The sequence below is a fragment of the Neophocaena asiaeorientalis genome, unplaced genomic scaffold, assembly GCF_003031525.2.
Source record: "Neophocaena asiaeorientalis asiaeorientalis breed wild unplaced genomic scaffold, Neophocaena_asiaeorientalis_V1.1 scaffold31, whole genome shotgun sequence".
Taxonomy (NCBI): Eukaryota; Metazoa; Chordata; class Mammalia; order Artiodactyla; family Phocoenidae; genus Neophocaena; species Neophocaena asiaeorientalis.
Genome location: NW_020175320.1, coordinates 178,248 through 198,637, shown reverse-complemented (window position 1 = coordinate 198,637; position 20,390 = coordinate 178,248). Strand labels below are relative to the sequence as shown.

Here is a 20,390-nt window from a genome sequence, read left to right as displayed (position 1 = left end):
GGCAGAAGGTGGAATGGCTGCAGTTAGCTCTTCCCCCCCCGCTGAAAATCATCTCAGCCCCTGGGAACCACGGGAAGGAGGTTCTTAGGGCACTTGTAGGGAGACTGCCTGGGGTCAGACCACCAGGGTCAGCTCTGTGTCCAACAGACCATTTAAAAATCCTACTTCCACCACTGTCTACTGTGTGACCCCAACAAGTTACTTAACATCTCTGAGCCTCTTTTTCTAATCTGTAAAGTGGGGGCGATCATTGTTACCTCTAAGGCTGTGTGTATTATAGTGTGTATAGAAATCCCCGCATGGAGCTTAGCGCATAGTAGGTGTTTGATGAATGGTTGCTCTTATCACGGTCTTGTTATTAAGGTAACTGCCGCCATGTTAGGGTGAGAGCCCTGCGAGGGGCGTCTCTGCACCCCAGTGACCAGCACCAGAGCCTGCACCCCGGCCTGCACGCCTACTCAGGACACTTGGTTAAGTGAATGAAGGAGTGGATGCGACCTGTGCTGGTCCTGGGCCTGTGCCGACTTCATAGTCGGACTGAGCCTTGTCTCGAAGTCCCTTTGGCCACTAAGACATGAGACCCTGGGTGGAATCTGGCCATGAGTGACCACACCCTCCTGCCTGGGCCCTGGCAGGGTTGGGCCCAGTGTGAAGGAATGCCTGGAAACCAGTTGTCCCCACATATAATCCTCCTCTGAAGCCTCAGCTGCTCTCCCCCTGTCGCTCACAGTGATGCTGCACTTATGTCGCGATGGTGGAGGCCTGGCGGCGGCAGGGTGGGGGAGCTGAGGGACTGGGCGGAGCCTCTGGGGGGCTGGGGAGGGTTTCAGGAGCAGGTGGTGACCATTCCCACCACCATGGCTGGGAGGAATGACAAGTCTCCCTCGGGCTCCAATTTTATCTGAGGCCAGTTCTGAATCAAAAGACCATAAATCCTCCCTTATGGGGAGAGACCTTGGGGAATTCCTACTCCAGGGCTGTGAGCCTGGAACCGACCACACAGTCCACCACCTCGGTCATTGGCTGGGAGGCCGAGACCGCTGAGCTCAGGGTGGGGGTCAGGCTGAACCTCCTGTGGGCCTGTGGGTGGTGTCATGCCCTTGGCCCATGTGGGTCCTTCCTTAGAAAGACAAGGGTGATAGGGGACTTTCTTGAAAACCTGTGACTCACTCACTGTTAATTTAAGGCCAGCATTGCATCTGAGCCCAGATTGTGAAGTGTTTCTGGATGCGGCTGTCTCCATTTAACATCTCGGTTAAGATGAGAGGTTTGACCTTGGAGGCTGTGCCCTGGACGTTCCTATGCTCCTAATGCTGTCCTTTCCTCAGTCCTGCTCTGTAGCCGACTTCCCACCGTCCAGGTCCCTGGGACCTGGATGCCAACAGGACATACGTGCCTGTTGCCAGAGTTCTGGCTCCTCGGCTGGGGGCCGGGGCTGCCAGACGCCAGGGCAGCTCGTCCCCTGGCCAGGCTGGGGCTTAAGGCTGCTGCTGCTTTTTTTAATCGAGAGAAAATCCATTTTAACATATACAATTCAGTTTGGCTTTTGTTGTTGTTGTTGTTTTTTGTTTTTGTTTTTTTTTTAACATCTTTGTTGGGGTATAATTGCTTTACAATGGTGTGTTAGTTTCTGCTTTATAACAAAGTGAATCAGTTATACATATACATATGTTCCCATATGTCTTCCCTCTTGCGTCTCCCTCCCTCCCACTCTCCCCATCCCACCCTTCCAGGCTGTCACAAAGCACCGAGCTAATATCCCTGTGCCATGCGGCTGCTTCCCACTAGCTGTCTACCTTACTACGTTTGTTAGTGTGTATATGTCCATGACTCTCTCTCGCCCTGTCAAAACTCACCCTTCCCCCTCCCCATATCCTCAAGTCCGTTCTCCAGTAGGTCTCCGTCTTTATTCCTGTCTTACCCCTAGGTTCTTCATGACATTTTTTTTTCTTAAATTCCATATATATGTGTTAGCATACGGTATTTGTCTTTTTCTTTCTGACTTACTTCACTCTGTATGACAGACTCTAGGTCTATCCACCTCATTACAAATAGCTCAATTTCATTTCTTTTTATGGCTGAGTAATATTCCATTGTATATATGTGCCACATCTTCTTTATCCGTTCATCCGATGATGGGCACTTAGGTTGTTTCCATCTCCGGGCTATTGTAAATAGAGCTGCAATGAACATTTTGGTACATGACTCTTTTTGAATTATGGTTTTCTCAGGGTATATGCCCAGTAGTGGGATTGCTGGGTCATATGGTAGTTCTATTTGTAGTTTTTTAAGGAACTTCCATACTGTTCTCCATAGTGGCTGTATCAATTTACATTCCCACCAAGAGTGCAAGAGTGTTCGCTTTTCTCCACACCCTCTCCAGCATTTATTGTTTCTAGATTTTTTGATGATAGCCATTCTGACCGGTGTGAGATGATATCTCATTGTAGTTTGGATTTGCATTTCTCTAATGATTAATGATGTTGAGCGTTCTTTCATGTGTTTGTTGGCAGTCTGTATATATCTCTTCACAATTTTGTGGGACCATCACCATTATCTAATTCTAGAACACTTCCATCACTCCCATAAAAAACCTGATACCCATGAATTAGCTGTCACTCCCGTTTTCCTCTCCTCAACCCCCTGGCAACCACCAATCGATCTCTGTCTCTAGAGATTTGTCTCTTCTGGACCTCCCCTGTATGTGGAATCATACAGTCTGTGGCCTTTGTGACTGGCCTTCTTTCACTTAGCATGTAGGGTTCATCCGTGCTGGAGCACGTATCAATCAGTACTTTACTCCTTTTTATGGCAGGGTAATAGTCCATCCCGTGGAGAGACCACATTTTGTTTATCTGTTCTTCTGTTGGTGGACATTTGGGTTGTTTCCATTTTTTGGCTATTACGATAATGCTGCTATGAACATTCTTATACAAGGTTTTGTGTGAACATATGTTTTCAATTCTTTTGCATATACACCTAAGAGTGGATTGCTAGGTCCTATGACCACACTGTGTTTAACTTTTGGGGGAACTGCCAAACTGGTTTTCAAAGCAGCTGCACCATTTTCCATTCTCATGGGGCTTCTTGGGTGGGCTCAGTGAAGGTTCCCAGTGACCTGCTGGCCTCACCTCTCCTCGCTTTGAGGATTCCCTATATATGACCCAGAAAAGAGGGTGTGACTGGAACATCTCCAAGGTCTATAGCTGATGTCAGCAGGCCCTCCCCAATGCCTGTTACTGTTTTTGTTGAGAGAGAAACCTGGGTGCCGGTTAGGGTGTGATAATGGGGAGTGGCAGGTCTGGGTTTACATTCTGGCCTTTTGCCATGAACTTGCTGTATGACCTGAGATGAGTCAGGCAACCTCTCTGAGCTTCCCTTTGACAGGCCTGGCAGGGAGAGCTGTGAGGGGTCAAGTTCCCCGTTTCACTTGCACTGCTGCAACCTCCGGGCACTGCTCGTGTGCTGGAAGTGGCTGTTATGATTGTACTCACTCCGTGGATAGAGCCCTTGCCCCTCCTTCTCCCCTCCTGGGGGTCTTCTCCCCTCCCAGGAATTTGTCTCTGGACTGCTGCACTCACTGTTGGACTCACTGTTGGACAGCAGGGCCACCAGGAGCTCTGGTGTAGTGTCACCTGCAGAGACAGAGGCATTGGCCTCAGGGGCAGGGAGGGTGGACACCAGCCTGAGCCCTGCTCACCAGGCTGTGCATTGCATTGTTCAGAGGGCCGGCTGCCCATTTCTGGTTTCTCCACTAGGCCAGTGTCCATACATTTTCCCAACTCTTTTTTTTTTTTCATTAAATTTATTTATTTATTTATTTTTGGCTGTGTTTGGGTCTTTGTTGCTGCGCGCCGGCTTTCTCTAGTTGCAGCAAGCAGGGGCTACTCTTCGTTGCGGCGTGCGGGCTTCTCATTGCGGTGGCTTCTCTTGTTGCGGAGCACGGGCTCTAGGCATGTGGGCTTCAGTAGTTGTGACACACGGGCTTAGTTTCTCTGTGGCATGTGGGATCTTCCCGGGCCAGGGCTCGAACCCATGCCCCCTGCATTGGCAGGCAGATTCTTAACCACTGCGCCACCAGGGAAGCCCGGCATGCAGACTCTTAGTTGTGGCATGCATGTAGGATCTAGTTCCCCAACCAGGGACTGAACCCGGGCCCCCTGTACTGGGAGCGCAGAGTCTTACCCACTGGACCACCAGGGAAGTCCCCATTTTCCCAACTCTTAAATCTAGTGCTTTCCTTCCTTTGCACGATAGCACTACTCACCAGAGGGAAAACAGAAACAGTGACATGGAGCCCTGTGGTTCCCTGTTGCCCTGTGATCCGATTTCAGTCCCTGAAGTACCCATGTGCATGGAGGCTTAGAGGCAGAACTCGGGTGTCCGTTGATTCATTCCTGAGGGTCACCCACACTGTGGGAGGGGTCTCCTTATACTCACAATAGATGCTGCAGGCGCAGCTCCCCCTGCTCGGGGCCCTGTGTTCCCCGCACTACAGCAGGTTGTCTCCTGCTCTCCGCCAGCCAGTTCCGATACGCCCTTCTCCAGAAGCCTTCCCCAGCTCCCCAGTCCCAGTGTGGGTCTCGGTGTGGAAGCCTGCCCTAGTCAGTCCTACTATAGCCCTTGACGTTACTCTATTGATACCATCTGGTGTCTTATCTGTCAGGGGGACTCAAGGACAGGACCCTACCTTCATCACCCACCCACCCTCAACCCTTCTAGGAAGTGTGGGGACCCTCCTGCAGCCACACCTCTGGATACATGCTGGGATTGTAGTGGTGGCATCTTTACAGCCTCAGCCCCTGGCCCAGTCTTGGGGGTGTGGGGGTTCTCAAATAACAGTGGATAAATGAATAGTCTTAGAAATCAGTGCACAAGTATCAGAGCTTCAGGGTAGGATGGCAGGAAAGTCATTAAGTTCAGTTGAAGTTTTCTTGAGGGACCCCAGCTTCCTGTCCTGCTTTCATAGCTTTCCCTATGGTGTCCTCATGCACCCTCACTCCACTGCCCCAACAGATGTTGCTCCATTCCTTATTCAGGCTATGGTGTAAATGACTGATAACTGCCTGAGGTGTTACCTTTCTAGGTAGCAGTATGTTTCAAAGCAAGGCCTTTGGATTCGGACAGACATGGGCACGCTACTTTGAACCTTAGTTTGTTTGCCTGTATAATGGAGTCGATAACCTGACAGAGTTGTTGTAAGGGCTGGATTGGATTGGATTAGATTAAGGGTCAGAAACTAAGGTCCATGGGCCAAATGTGGCCTACCACTTGTTTTTGTAAATAAAGTTTTATTGGGACCTAGATAGACTCATTTGTTTACATATTGTCTGTAGCTGCTTTTATGCTCCAACTGTCAAATTGAAGAGCTGAGACAGAGACCGGAAGGCCCACAAAACCTAAAATATTTACTATCTGATCCTTTACAGAAAAAGTTCAACCACTCCTAGATAACATCATACAAGTTAATAAATGCTGGTTAAAGAAGTAAATATTTTGCTTTCATCCAAAAGGCCAAAGCTGTGATGGTGAAATTTGGAGTTGCTGGCGGTGATTGGGAGGGATTTGAGGGGCACAGGGCATGCTCTAGGGGTCCCTAAAATGCCCCGCATAGGCCACGGTAACATCACAATTTTTTTCCTTTATTAAGATGTTTACACCCAGTGCCACCTTTGATTTTTACAGCAAGCTTGTGGGGCAAGAGATCAAGGATTATCCCTCCCCATGTCACAGCGGGGGAGGGAAGCCTGGAGCAGCAGTGGGGCTTGGGCTAGGATGTACAGGGAGATGGGACCGAGTAGGAACTGGAACCCGGGCCAGTTCTCGCCTCTCTGCTCTTCATTGCTTCAGAGACTCGCCGTGTCCTCTTGCCAGGGAAAGGGCTCATGCCCACCAGTTACCTGGTATGGCACAAACCCTCATGCTGCCTTGACTTTCAGAGGCAGGGAAAGGGGCACGCTTGACGGGGGCGGCGTCACGGTGACAGTCCCTTATGTGGGTTTGACCTCGGTTTCTTCCTGTCTCGGTTCCAGCTTTTGGCCTGGGTGACCTTCCCAACCTGCTGGGCCTGGTGGGGGACCGGCTGGGAGAAGCAGAGAGGAAGCGGCGACATGCCAAGCCGGGCAGTTACAGCATGGAGGTGCTGCTGGCGGTGGACGACTCGGTGGTGCGCTTCCACGGGAAGGAGCACGTGCAGAACTACGTCCTCACCCTCATGAACATCGTGAGTGTCCCCGAGTCCCGGGGCTGGGGGCAGGGGCTGGGGTGGGGGCCACCGGCGCTGGTCTGATGGACCGTTTCTCCTGGGCCTGGTGTTTTCTGGGTAGACTCGGGGAAGTCACTGCCTGCTCCTTAGTCCAGCTGGACAGCGATTTCCGTGGTGAGATGGGCCTGAGCAGGCATGACGTCCATCCCAGGCCTCAGCGGGGTCTCAGCTGTGCATGCCCGAGCTGAGGTGCTACAGGCAAAACAGAGCCCATGGCCAGTGGCTTCTGGGCTTGGACACATTCAGAGCCTGGGTCAGGCATGGCCGGGGGCCTCACTTGCCTTAGAGTTGAAGGGACTTCCCTGAGGTTCATCATCTGAAGAAAATGCCCAATCCCAGGCTGGGGAGACTGGCTAGTGAGCTGTCTGTCTGCTAGGGGTATCCCAGGCCGCCAGGGTGGGCCTTGGGTGTTCACAGAGATCAGACGGGCAGGGAAAATGAGGGTCATGGGCAGATTTTGAGACTGTGAAGCAGAGAGGCCATGCACTGTCCAAAGTAGGTGGTCACTGCTCAGCTGCCACTGGCGGCTCTCATGCTGAGATGCAGGGCTCTTGTCACAGAAAGGCCAGTTTTTAAAAGAAAAGTTAGAAATGCAGACAGTTTTGTGTTTTTTTTTAAACCTTTTATATAGAAAATTTAAATTGAGGTATCTAAGTGAAACACCCAATTTTTTAAAACGCTAAAATAAAGAAACCCACTGTGAATGCTGAATAAAACCTATTTACACACCACATTTGGCCTGTGGGCTACAGTTGGGTACCTCTGACCTAAAGGCGTAGAGACAAGGGAGACCAGGGGAAAGGAGGGTGAAAGCGTCAGGGGTGGGCTTGCGCTGTTTCTCTTCCGGCAAGAGGCCTTTGTCAGAGGCGCCTGCGGCTGTGGCTCTGGGAGGATGGGGACCGGTCTAGGCGCAAGTGGGACCTATGGTGGAAACTGCTCAGGCCTCGGCCGGATGCTGGGGAGACGGGACAGGACCTTAGGCCCTCCTTTATGAAGCCAGGTGGAGGGGTGACGTGGGGGTCAGGCCCCAGCTCAGAATACTAGGGTGCTGTGGAGTTCAGGCAGGAGGAGGCAAGCAACCCATCAACAGGAGACAACAGGGCGGGGCCTTCAGCTTGGAGTCTGCAGGAGACCCAGCTGGACGGCTCATCATAGACATTCATCCGGAACATAAGAGCTGAGAAGGAAGATATATATACATGGTGGGACCTCTTTCTTTTTTATTTTATTTAAAAAATTTTTTATTGGAGTATAGGTGATTTACAGTGTTGTGTTAGTTCCAGGTGTACAGCAAAGTGAATCAGTTATACGTGTACAAATATCCAGTCTTTTTTAGATTCTTTTCCCACATAGGCCACCACAGAGTATTGAGTAGAGTTCCCTGTGCTAGTTATCTATGTTATATATAGTAGTGTGTATATCAATCCCATTCTCCCAATTTATCCCTCCCTCCCCCTTCCCCCCTGGTAACCATAAGTTTGTTTTCTACACCTGTGACTCAATTTCTGTTTTGCGGATAAGTTCATTTGTACCAGGTGGGGCCTCTTTAGAAAGCCAAAGTTTCCAGCCCCTACATGGGCCTCCACTGGCCTTAAGGTTAGGGTCTTCTGACCTGAGGCCTGTAAGAAAGTTGGCTGGCTGCATTCTCGTGCAGACCAAAAGGTGACTGCAGGCGGGCCGGGGCTGCGATAGGATCAACTTACACTCAGTCTAACATGCAAGGTTCTTGGAGGCTGTGACGGACGGACGTGCAGCCAATCACAATGATCACAGTACTGCGTGGGGAGGAACATTAGTGGATTGGCCAAGAGCGTGGGCTTTGAAATCAACCAGTCTGGCTCTGCCCCTTCCTGTCTTTTGACCTTGGGGGCAAGTCAAAACCCCAAAACACCAACCCTCTCGAGTGTCCCTTTTTTGGGTGCTTCAGGTCTTATTTGTGGCATGTGGGTTCTTTCATTGTGGCGCGCGGACTTCTGTCTAGTTGTGGCGCGTGGGCTCTAGAGCGCATGGGCTCTGTAGTTGCGGCACGCGGGCTCTCTAGTTGATGCGCGTGGGCTTAGTTGCCCCGCGGCATGTGGGATCTTAGTTCCCCGACCAGGGGTCGAACCTGCGTCCCCTGCATTGGAAGGTGGATTCTTTACCACTGGACCGCCAGGGAAGTTCCTCCCCACTTTTAAAACAGCATTACCTGGGGACTTCCCTGGCGGTCCAGTGGTTGGGACTTCACTTTCCAGTGCAGGTGGTGTGGGTTCGATCCCGGGTCGGGGAGCTAAGATCCCACATGACTCGTGGCCAAAAAACCAAAACGTAAAACAGAAGCAATATTGTAACAAACTCAATAAAGACTTTAAAAATGGTCCACGTTAAAAACAAAAGCAAAAAAACCAAAAAAACCCCCAAATAAAACAAAAACCCCCCAGCGCTACCAGTACTTACTACGCGAGGGTTTGGGGACATTAAATGAGGCGCATAGCACATAGCATGGTACCTCGCATGGCATAAGCTCCCAGTAAGTAGCTGGTGATAATAATATGGCTTCCATGAGGGAAGTGGTAACACATTTCTGGGAACTAAACAGTTGATGAGCAGAAGTGTCAACTCCATGGTCATGCCAATCCCCCGGCAACATTTGTAGGAAAATAAAACAGCGTGATGCTGCCTGTGCTGTCTGGGGTCCATAATCCAGCCACATGGGAGGCAAGGTGGCTCTTAGGAGGGCATGCAACCAGACCCTGGTAAGCTGTGTGACCTTAGGCAAGGGACCTGTATTCTTCGGAATGTGTAGCTTGTAAGTGATGGAAAACGAATTCAAACTAGGTTAAGAAAAACAGGGCTAAAAGAAATGGGCCAGGTTGTGGAAGGGACAGGATGGAGCTGGTTGTAAGTGTAATCGGTAGTAGAGGCTTACATGGACTCTGTTTTTAGGTTCCCTTCTCTCTGTGTGACATCCTGATTCTCTTTGACCAACATCTCTTTGAATATAGTTCTCTGTGCTAGACAGTAGGACCTTGTTGTTTATCCATTCTCTATATAAAAGCTTACATCTACTCACCCCAACCTCCCACTCTATCCCTCCCCCAGCCCCCTCCCCCTTGGCAACCACCAGTCTGTTCTCTATGTCCATGATTCTGTTTCTGTTTGATAGATAGGTTCATTTGTGCCAAATTTTACATTCCACATAGAAGTGATATCATATGGTATTCGTCTTTCTCTTTCTGACTTACTTCACTTAGTATGATCATCTCTAGTTGTATCCATGTTGCTGCAAATGGCATTATTTCATTCTTTTTTATGGCTGAGTAGTATTCCATTGTATATATGTACCACATCTTGTTTATCCATTCATTGATCCATGGACATTTAGGTTGTTTCCACGTCTTGGCTGTTGTGAATAGTGCTAGTATAAACATAGGGGTACCTGTATCTTTTTGAATTAGAGTTTTGTCTGGATATATGCTCAGGAGAGGGGTTGCCAGATCATATGGTAGCACTATTTTTAGTTTTCTGAGGAACCTCCATACAGTTTTCCACAGTGGCTGCACCAACTTACATTCCCACAAACAGTGTAGGAGGGTTCCCTTTTCTCCACACCCTCTCCAGCATTTATTGTTTTGTAGACTTTTAAAAAAATTTTATTTATTTTATTTTATTTATTTTTGGCTGCGTTGGGTCTTCATTGCTGCACTCAGGCTTTCTCTAGTTGCGGCGAGTGGGGGCTACTCTTCGTTGCGGTGCGCGGCCTTCTCATTTCAGTGGCTCCTCCTGTTGCGGAGCATGGGCTCTAGGTGCACGGGCTTCAGTAGTTGTGGCTCACGGGCTTTAGAGTGCAGGCTCAGTAGTTGTGGCGCACAGGCCTAGCTGCTCTGCAGCATATGGGATCTTCCCCGGGCCAGAGATTGAACCCATGTCCCCTGCATTGGCAGGTAGATTCCTAACCACTGCGCCACCAGGAAAGCCCTGTAGACTTTTTAATCATGGCCATTCTGACCAGTGTGAGGTGGTGCCTCATGGTAGTTTTGATTTACATTTCTCTAATAATTAGTGATGTTGAGCATCTTTTCAGTGAAGCTGACTCTTATTGCCATAGCTCCCTGGCCAGAGACAAAAGAAGTTTCCCCTCAAGTTCCCAGGCAAAAGTTCCTGGGGCTGGACTCTGATTGGTCTAAGTTTGGATCACATGACCACACTTCGGCCCAATCACTATTTGCTGGAGAAGGAGATAGAGTTTTTCAGAGGAGGAGAGGGACTGGACATAGGCATGGCCACTGGAGAAATTGTTCTGAGCTCACCAGACACCCCAATCTGTGTCTGTTATACTATTTAATCCCTGAGAGCCTCCGTTTTTCAAAATAGCGTCTGCTCTTGGGTTGAATATGTGTAAAGTATTTAGCACACACCTGGCACATAGAGAGTACTCAAGCAACGTGTTCTGCGTTCTTATAGCTGTATTGTCTTTGTGTGTGTATATGTGGTTCTTTGTCAAAGTCTCTGAAGGTGGGGTCCTTGAGGGTGAGAACTTTGACTTAGGCTGTTTTGAAACCCAGCAGCACACAGCATAGGTGTCTAGTACAACACCTGATAGGTGATCGGTAAATGTGGAAGTGAGTGGTGTCTATGGGAGAAGCAGGGAGCCAGCATGGGAAAAGGAGAAAACAGCAGATTTCTGTCTACAATGCCAGCATTAAGAAAAGGGCAGGGGTAGAAATCAGCTCCAACTACAGGAGCCCCAGGGAGGGGAGGGGGGCCAGAAAGTCTGCCCCTTGCCACCTCTTTGTTTGGTTACTAATTCTTTTATCCCTGAAGTAGCATGTGGTTTGCCACTCAAAAAGCAAAAGCTACCATGTGCAGCCATTTGAGAAAGAGAGGTGGGGGGAGGGTGACTCTGCCTCTGCCTATGGACACACCCACCTCACTGGCGCACTTGACCACCCACCCAGACTCTATAAATTGCTAGCCCAACCTAAGACCACACAACTGAGTACTAATCCCATTAATGGCAGAGCCAGGTTGGCCCCTGGAGCCAGCAGGTGGAGAACAGGAGGGAGAATGGGAAGGGGGCAGGGCGCAGGGGAGACCTTAGGAAGCGCTCGGTGCTGGGACCCTCGGTCCTGAATCCTGAAGACCCCAGGAATGTGAGCTGGGCTCTATTCACAGCCCCAGGGTTTACTAAAAGAGAATTCTCAGCAAAGGTAAGATTATGACTCTTCACACAGAAATAAAAGCAGGCGTTGTGTTAAATAAAGATTTTACTCTACTCACTGATCGGTGAGGGAACCAGACAGATGTTACAAGCCATTCAAAAGAGAACCCAAAGAACAGAGACATTTATAGATCAGGAATTTTGAAACGAAAACGTGCAAATAGAGCCAAAATTGGCTTTTTCACAGGGTGGAAGGGAAGACGGAATTTACATGTCTGTAGACAAGAGTTTTGCATTGCTATCTGTTACCTAACACTGCTCTCAGTTGTAAAGTAGCTTCTGTAGCATCAGATTCAGATAAGGCCAATAGGTGTGCTGTGGACAGTGCATAGTTTTCACGGAAGTACACATTTTTATTCCCTGAATTTGCGGCCTGGACTGGGTTGCAGGTAGAGAGCCCTTTCCACGGATGGCAGGGAGTCTGATGGCGCATCTGACTTATGGGCTGCATCCTCCCTCCTGGAGCTAGAGAAGTGGCAGATTCCCTCAGGACACAAGGGCACACCCTGGATTCTGGCTGTGTGAGAGGACTAAGTAACTAAATGGTGGGACCTTCCCCCCCCATACCTCCCCAAGAGCTGACCTGCCAACGCCCCTCCCTTTCTGGATTCTGCTTGGGGAGTAGGGTGTGGAGAGAAGGAAGGCCTGGAGTTAGGAGTGCTTGAGAGTGGGTAGTCTGAGGAAGACCGTAGAGCTCTCTCTTCTTGGGTCACATGCTCCATTCTGTCTCGCATCTCTCAGAGAAAGCTTCCCGTCTGGGCCCCTGCATTAAGGATTGCGTTGCTCAGCTTCTCTTGGTTGGACTGAAGTGTGAGCATGGCAGCAGGTTCTGGAAGGGTAGAACAGACTTGCTGGAGCCCCACTCCCCAGCCGGCCTCATCCCCAGTCTGGGCTGTCATTCATTCATTTGTTCAGAGCCAGGTGCCACGCTGCCTCAGTGGGCCTCCCCTATGCTAGGCATTTGGCAAGATGGGGGTGGGTGTGATCTGGGCTCTTATGGTCGTCAGTGACAGAGACCCAGCTCACACTAGCTTAGCCAAAGAAGGGGTTTATGGGACAGGACAGCTCCAGGGACTCGGGCCTCAGGTCCATTAGGATGCCCTCTCCTTTCCTCCCTGCTTGTCTGCTTGGTGATACAAGCCAACAGGAGCCAGGCTTTCTCTCCATGGCAGGAAACAGGACCACTGGCAACCCCAGATTCCCACACTTCCTGCTCTTAGGACCCAAAGGCAAAGGGATCCTTTCTGCCCTCCTAGGGAGGATTAGCCTGGGTTGGGTCACATGGTCATCCTGGACTAATTGCTGTGATTGGAGCGCTGGGTTGGGCCCCCAGGTGGTCTACTGCTGCGAATGCGGTCAGGTGGAGCAGTGTCTGTTCCTAGAAATCAAGCGGTGAAGCATGCAGAGAGAAGAATAGTTTCCACAGTGAAGGGCTCAGAAAGAGTGGAAAATGTATGTAGTCCCTTCCCTCAGAGCACGTAAACTGTTGTATGTCCAGAAACAATTGCAAATTGGGGACTTCCCTGGCGGTCCAGTGGTTAGGACTCCACACTTCCGCTGCAGGGGGCCCAGGTTCGATCCCTGGTCCAGGAACTAAGATCCTGCATGCTGCACAGCACGGCCAAAAAAAAATAAATTAAAAATAAAAATAAAAAAATAAGACACCATAGTGAAAGCCTTCATTTATTCATTAAAAATACATTAAAAAAACAATTGCAAATTACATAATTTTTGAAGTCATTAGAATCATTTTTGAGCAACCGCCGGGAGCCAGGCTCTTTATAAACGTGACCTCGTTTACTCAAGTCTCCCAATAACCCTGTGAGAGGTCTGAGTTTATCCCTGATGTCCTTACACAGAAACCGAGGCGCAGAGAGCTGGCTGTAACTTTTTGGTCTCCCGTCTGGTCAGGTACGGGGCTGAGATCTGAGTGACAATCTGTCGACTTCAGAGCCACCCTCTCCCCACGGCCTCTGCAGAGGTCTGTAGCCTCAGCCAAGTGGTGTCGTCCATGGCTGGTGACCCAGATGTCACGGAAGAAACAACTTTTCCTCTACCCTCTTAGGTTTAGTACCTGGAGACATGCAATTTAAACTGACAAAAGACAGATGAGCAAGAGAAAAAGAAAGTTTGTTTACGTATGCAACGTGCTTGTCCGTGCAAGTGCTCAGTGATGAGTAGCTCACAAAAGGGTGGTTAGAATTTGGGGCTTCTATGCCTAACTTAATAAATGGACGAGAGGGGAGAAGAGGCTCTATGGGAAGGGCAAATAGGTTTCTTTAGGAAAGATAAATGGGCTTTAGGAGAACAACTGGGAAATAAGAAAGTTTGTGATAATATATGTTTATGCAGGTGCAAGTGGGCTTTCTGCCTTTTTTTTTTTTTTTTTTTTTTGCGGTACGCGGGCCTCTCACTGCTTTGTCCTCTCCCATTGCGGAGCACAGGCTCCGGACGCGCAGGCTCAGCGGCCATGGCTCACGGGCCCAGCCGCTCCGCGGCACGTGGGATCTTCCCGGACCGGGGCACGAGCCCGTGTCCCCTGCATCGGCAGGCGGACTCTCAACCACTGCGCCACCAGGGAAGCCCCCCCTTTTTTTTTTTTTTAATGACCATGAAATTCCTCTGAGGAGGGGATTTATAGTAGCCAGAAGTTGCTGCTTTGTCAGAGGTGGGAATTTCTGAGATGGTTTCTTTCTGCATCTGTTGAATCTCAAATGTCTTCAGCTTAAAATAATATTTATACCAACTCTACAGTTCTGAGTGGGTCCCCACACAGGCCAGGAGTGGGACCCTGGGAGTGACCCCAGGAAGTGAGTGATTATATGTGTGTGTGTCCTGGAGGGACCAGGGCCCTGTGCCAGTCCCTGAGGTCCCCGCTTAGGGTAGAAACCCACATGTTGTGGGTTCTGCGCCACTGTGTGCCCTTGGCAAGGCCCCTTACAGGACACACAGCACTGAAGGCTGTGCCAGGAGGCCCTGCTTTGGAGGCCTATTTCCATAGTCTTGGTTCTACCTTCCTTCTCACAACCTACCAGAAAGTAGGCGAGGAGGAGAGTAAATGTCTTCTCAGAGGTTCTGGAGGGCTGTTTGAGGCTGGTTCCTTGCTCACTGCTGCCTCACCCTTGTGGGTGTGGGAGCAGAGGTGTGCAGCTGAGACAGAGCTTCCCTCAAGGGCTTGTTCCTCTGGGGAAGAGAGGCTCACAGCACTGAGATGGGCCATGCCTAAGGAGCTGCTGCCTTGCAAACCTGCGGCTACCCCAGGGGGAAAGTGAGGGTTTGGGGTTCGGACTTTCCCAGGTGCAGTGGACAGCCAGCCAGAGTTCCTCCTGTGGCAGTGAGTGGAGGGGCTGCCCACAACCTCTCGCTCCCAGGGGACCAGCAGCACATCCTGTCCATCGTGTGGGAACTTGTATTTGGCTGGAATGCTTGAAGCGCTAATTCCCTTAGGGATTTCATGAAACCGGTAAAAAGGGTGTCCCTTTGCTCTTCCCTCGCAGCACCTGCCTGCCTGTGACCGTTTCTGATCCCGGTTTCCGGGGCCAGGGCTGGCCTGGTGGGATCAGAGAGAGATCTGGTTCCCAGGATGGATGGTCTCATTGTGCTAACCCAGGGAGGAGGGGACAAAGCCCTTAGTGGAACTCGGAATGATCTGATCAGGCCATCAGGCACCAGTCACTGCAGCTCTCAGGGGCATCTTGCCTCTCACTTTACTTTTGCATTAACCTGGGCATGTGCTATAAATATTCATGCAGCTCCAGATGGTGGGCAAGGAGTCCTCCTCAGCAGTCCCTCACATGCTGCTGGGCCCTGGATGGACTTGGCTTTCCAAGCTGTTCCTTGCTTTACCCATCTGTAGTGGGTCTCTTTCCTTAAGGCTTCTTCAAATCTCAGGGCAAGGGAACCATTTAAAAAAATTTTTTATTGGAGTATAGTTGATTTACAATGTTGTGTTAGTTCCAGGTGTACAGCAAAGTGAATCAGTTACACATATACATATATTCATTCTTTTTCAGACTCTTTTCCCATATAGGTTATTACAGAGTATTGAGTAGAGTTCCCTGTGCTATACAGTAGGTCCTTGTTGGTTATCTATTTTATATATAGTAGTGTGTGTGTGCTAATCCCAAGCTCCTAATTTATCCCTCCCCTCCACGTTTCCCCTTTGGTAACCATAAGTTTGTCTTTGAAATCTGTGGGTCTGTTTCTATTTTATAAATAAGTTCATATACATCATTTTTAAAAACTAGATTCCACATGAGTGACATCATAAGTTATTTGTCTTTCTCTGTCTGACTTCACTTAGTATGATAATTTCTGGGTCCATCCATGTTGCTGCAAATAGCATTTTTTCATTCTTTTTTATGGTTGAGTAATATTTCATTGTATATATGTACCACATCTTCTGTATCCATTTCTCTGTCAGTGGACATTTAGGTTGCTTCCATGACCTGGCTATTGTACATAGTGCTGAAATGAACATTGGGTTGCATGTATCTTTTTGAATTATGGTTTTCTTCAGACATATGCCCAGGAGTGGGATTGCTGGGTCATATGGTAGTTCTGTTTTTAGTTTTTTAAGGAAGCCCCATACTGTTCTCCATAGTAGTTGTACCACTTTACATTCCCACCAACAGTATTAGAGGGTTCCCTTTTCTCCACACCCTCTCCAGCATTTATTGTTTGTAGACTTTTTGATGATAGCCATTCTGACCTATGTGAGGTGATACCTCATTGTAGTTTTGATTTCCATTTCTCTGATAATTAGTGATGGTGAGCATCTTTTCATGTGCTTTTTGGCCATCTGTATGTCTTCTTTGGAGAGATGTCTATTTACTTGTTTTTTATTTTTTTGGCCACACTGCACAGCTTGCAAGACCTTAGTTCCCCGACCAGGGATTGAACCTGTAGCCCCTGCAGTGGAAGTTCGGAGTCCTAACCACTGAACCACCAGGGAATTCCCAAGGAATGTCTATTTAGATCTTCTGCCCATTTTTTGATTGGGTTGCTTGTTTTTTTCTGACATAGAGTTGCATGAGCTGTTAGTGTATTTTGAAGATTAATCCCTTGTCGGTCACTTTGTTTGCAAGTATTTTCTCCCATTCTGTGGGTTGTCTTTTTGTTTAGTCTATGGTTTCCTTGCTGTGCAAAAGATTTTAAGTTAAATTAGGTCCCATTTATTTTTATTTTCATTACTCTAGGAGGTGGATCAAAAATATTGCTGTGATTTATGTCAAAGAGTGTTCTGCCTATGTTTTCCTCTAAGAGTTTTATAGTGTCTGGCCTTTCATTTAAGTCTTTGATCCATTTTGAGTTTATTTTTGTGTATGGTGTTAGAGAGTGTTCTTTTTTTTAAAAATTTAATTAATTAATTAATTTATTTTGGCTGTGTTGGGTCCTCATTGCTGCGCGCGGGCCACCTCCACTTGTGGTGAGTGGGAGCCACTCCTTGTCATGGTGCGCGGGCTTCTCATTGTGTGGCCTCTCCTGTTGCGGAGCATGGGCTCCTGGAGCATGGGCTTCAATAGTTGTGGCTTGTGGGCTCCAGAGTGCAGGCCCAGCAGCTGTGGTGCACGGGCGCAGCTGCTCTGCGGCATGTGGGATCCTCCTGGACCAGGGATCGAACCTGTGTCCCCTGCACTGGCAGGTGGACTTCAAACTACTGCACCACCAGGGAAACCCAGAGAATGTTCTAATTTCATTCTTTTACATGTATCTGTCCAGTTTTCCCAGCACCACTTATTGAAGAGACTGTCTTTTCTCCATTGTATATTCTTGCGTCCTTTGTCACAGATTAATTGATTCCCCTCCACGTTTCCCCTTTGGTAACCATAAGTTTGTCTTTGAAATCTGTGGGTCTGTTTCTATTTTATAAATAAGTTCATATACATCATTTTTAAAAACTAGATTCCACATGAGTGACATCATAAGTTATTTGTCTTTCTCTGTCTGACTTCACTTAGTATGATAATTTCTGGGTCCATCCATGTTGCTGCAAATAGCATTTTTTCATTCTTTTTTATGGTTGAGTAATATTTCATTGTATATATGTACCACATCTTCTGTATCCATTTCTCTGTCAGTGGACATTTAGGTTGCTTCCATGACCTGGCTATTGTACATAGTGCTGAAATGAACATTGGGTTGCATGTATCTTTTTGAATTATGGTTTTCTTCAGACATATGCCCAGGAGTGGGATTGCTGGGTCATATGGTAGTTCTGTTTTTAGTTTTTTAAGGAAGCCCCATACTGTTCTCCATAGTAGTTGTACCACTTTACATTCCCACCAACAGTATTAGAGGGTTCCCTTTTCTCCACACCCTCTCCAGCATTTATTGTTTGTAGACTTTTTGATGATAGCCATTCTGACCTATGTGAGGTGATACCTCATTGTAGTTTTGATTTCCATTTCTCTGATAATTAGTGATGGTGAGCATCTTTTCATGTGCTTTTTGGCCATCTGTATGTCTTCTTTGGAGAGATGTCTATTTACTTGTTTTTTATTTTTTTGGCCACACTGCACAGCTTGCAAGACCTTAGTTCCCCGACCAGGGATTGAACCTGTAGCCCCTGCAGTGGAAGTTCGGAGTCCTAACCACTGAACCACCAGGGAATTCCCAAGGAATGTCTATTTAGATCTTCTGCCCATTTTTTGATTGGGTTGCTTGTTTTTTTCTGACATAGAGTTGCATGAGCTGTTAGTGTATTTTGAAGATTAATCCCTTGTCGGTCACTTTGTTTGCAAGTATTTTCTCCCATTCTGTGGGTTGTCTTTTTGTTTAGTCTATGGTTTCCTTGCTGTGCAAAAGATTTTAAGTTAAATTAGGTCCCATTTATTTTTATTTTCATTACTCTAGGAGGTGGATCAAAAATATTGCTGTGATTTATGTCAAAGAGTGTTCTGCCTATGTTTTCCTCTAAGAGTTTTATAGTGTCTGGCCTTACATTTAAGTCTTTGATCCATTTTGAGTTTATTTTTGTGTATGGTGTTAGAGAGTGTTCTTTTTTTTAAAAATTTAATTAATTAATTAATTTATTTTGGCTGTGTTGGGTCCTCATTGCTGCGCGCGGGCCACCTCCACTTGTGGTGAGTGGGAGCCACTCCTTGTCATGGTGCGCGGGCTTCTCATTGTGTGGCCTCTCCTGTTGCGGAGCATGGGCTCCAGGAGCATGGGCTTCAATAGTTGTGGCTTGTGGGCTCCAGAGTGCAGGCCCAGCAGCTGTGGTGCACGGGCTCAGCTGCTCTGCGGCATGTGGGATCCTCCTGGACCAGGGATCGAACCTGTGTCCCCTGCACTGGCAGGTGGACTTCAAACTACTGCACCACCAGGGAAACCCAGAGAATGTTCTAATTTCATTCTTTTACATGTATCTGTCCAGTTTTCCCAGCACCACTTATTGAAGAGACTGTCTTTTCTCCATTGTATATTCTTGCGTCCTTTGTCACAGATTAATTGACCTTAGGTGTGTGTGTTTATTTCTGGGTTTCCTATCCTGTTCCATTGATCTATATTTCTGTTTTTGTGCCAGTACCATACTGTTTTGATGACTGTAGCTTTGTAGTACAGTCTGATTCCTCCAGCTCCCTTTTTCTTTCTCAGGATTGCTTTGGCCAAGGGAAACATTTGAAACATAAGGGGCAATTTTCAGCATTTAGTGAGTGCCTGTTGTGTACCTAGTATGATAGACAGACTCCTGTTCTAGGGGACCTTTGAGGGCAGTGCTGAAGGAGGTGGTATCCCTGTGGACTCGGGGAGAGAGGAGAGCTTTCTGGAGGAGGTTGGTCCTGAGCTAATCTTGGCGGGGAGGGGTCTGGCAAGGTGAAGAGCGTACAGGCCAAGCGTGGTGGCAGCCGGGCTGCACAGCCCTGGTGTGCAAGGGAGGTGACAGAGGCCTGCAGAGAACTCTCGGTAGTATAGCTGTGGTAGGATGGTCCATCAGGCAGTAACGTGGGCTCTTGAGTGGAGAGAATGCATGAAGAACATTGCCTGATGGTGGTACCCAGGTGGATGAGGGCAGGAGAGGATGGATGCCAGAGGCCAGCTGAGGCTGTGATGGGGCAGCAGAAAGACCCAGGATGTGGGGACTCTGAGCTATCCTGTCATTCCAGTACCTACCGCATGTCAGGCACAGAGCTGAGGACTTTACAGGCAGGCTCCTTGAATCCTCACTGCTGCCTTATGCAGGCAACGTTCTGCAGCTCTGAGAAGCTAAGTGGCTTGCTCAGAATCTACACAGCTAACAAGTGGCAGAGCTGGGATTCGAACTCATACCTGTCTGATTCCAAAGTTTGCACCTTCCTTCCACTACTGCTGTGGCAGAACTTGAAGAGGGAGAAGGAGGGTCGCCGGACTCCCGGCCCGGGAGGTGGGAAGAACGTTGCCCCTTTGCAGAAGGAGCCTCTTCCTGAGATGCATCTCCATAGCAGAGTCAGGATCCTGACGTTTCACCCTGGGGCACGTTTCCTGCTCTTGGCTCCTGGCTGTGGCCAGGCCTGCTGGTGCCGGCAGGAGCCCCCTCCTTGCCTGGGGTGACGCACCGAATCTTCTCTGGGATGAAGAATCCCTTTGATGTGAGGATATGGGGATCCTCCTCAGGCCTGGAGCCAGGGCAGAGGGAGGTGAGGAGAGCAAAGAGGCCCCTTCATTGGTCCTCACCAAGCCAGCCTGCAGCCGGACCCCTCTTGGCATCCCACCTGTCTGGGTGGTAGACCCTTTGCCCACCCTGCTCCTTACCTGCCCCACTCGGCTGACACTACGAAGGTGTTGAGCACCTCTTAGATGGCCTGCTAGGAAAAGCTTGGCTCCCCTTCTAGATCCAGGAAGTTTGGCTGTCAGACCTGGACCTTGGTGGCCTCAGCCTGGGAGCGTGGCTTTCTGTTGTCACTAAACGTGTTAGATATTCATCATAACAGCTGGTTTGGAACA

The 20,390-nt window shown here is 48.7% G+C and overlaps 1 protein-coding gene across 1 annotated transcript in view; it reads left to right on the top strand.

The window, feature by feature from the left end:
• Window positions 1-20,390, top strand: part of ADAMTS14 (ADAM metallopeptidase with thrombospondin type 1 motif 14) — a 92,649-nt gene that overhangs the window by 25,046 nt on the left and 47,213 nt on the right. Inside the window, exon 4 of the mRNA XM_024765565.1 lies at window positions 6,033-6,223. Within this exon, the coding sequence (XP_024621333.1) occupies window positions 6,033-6,223 (191 nt within the window). The remainder of the gene's footprint in view (window positions 1-6,032; window positions 6,224-20,390) is intronic.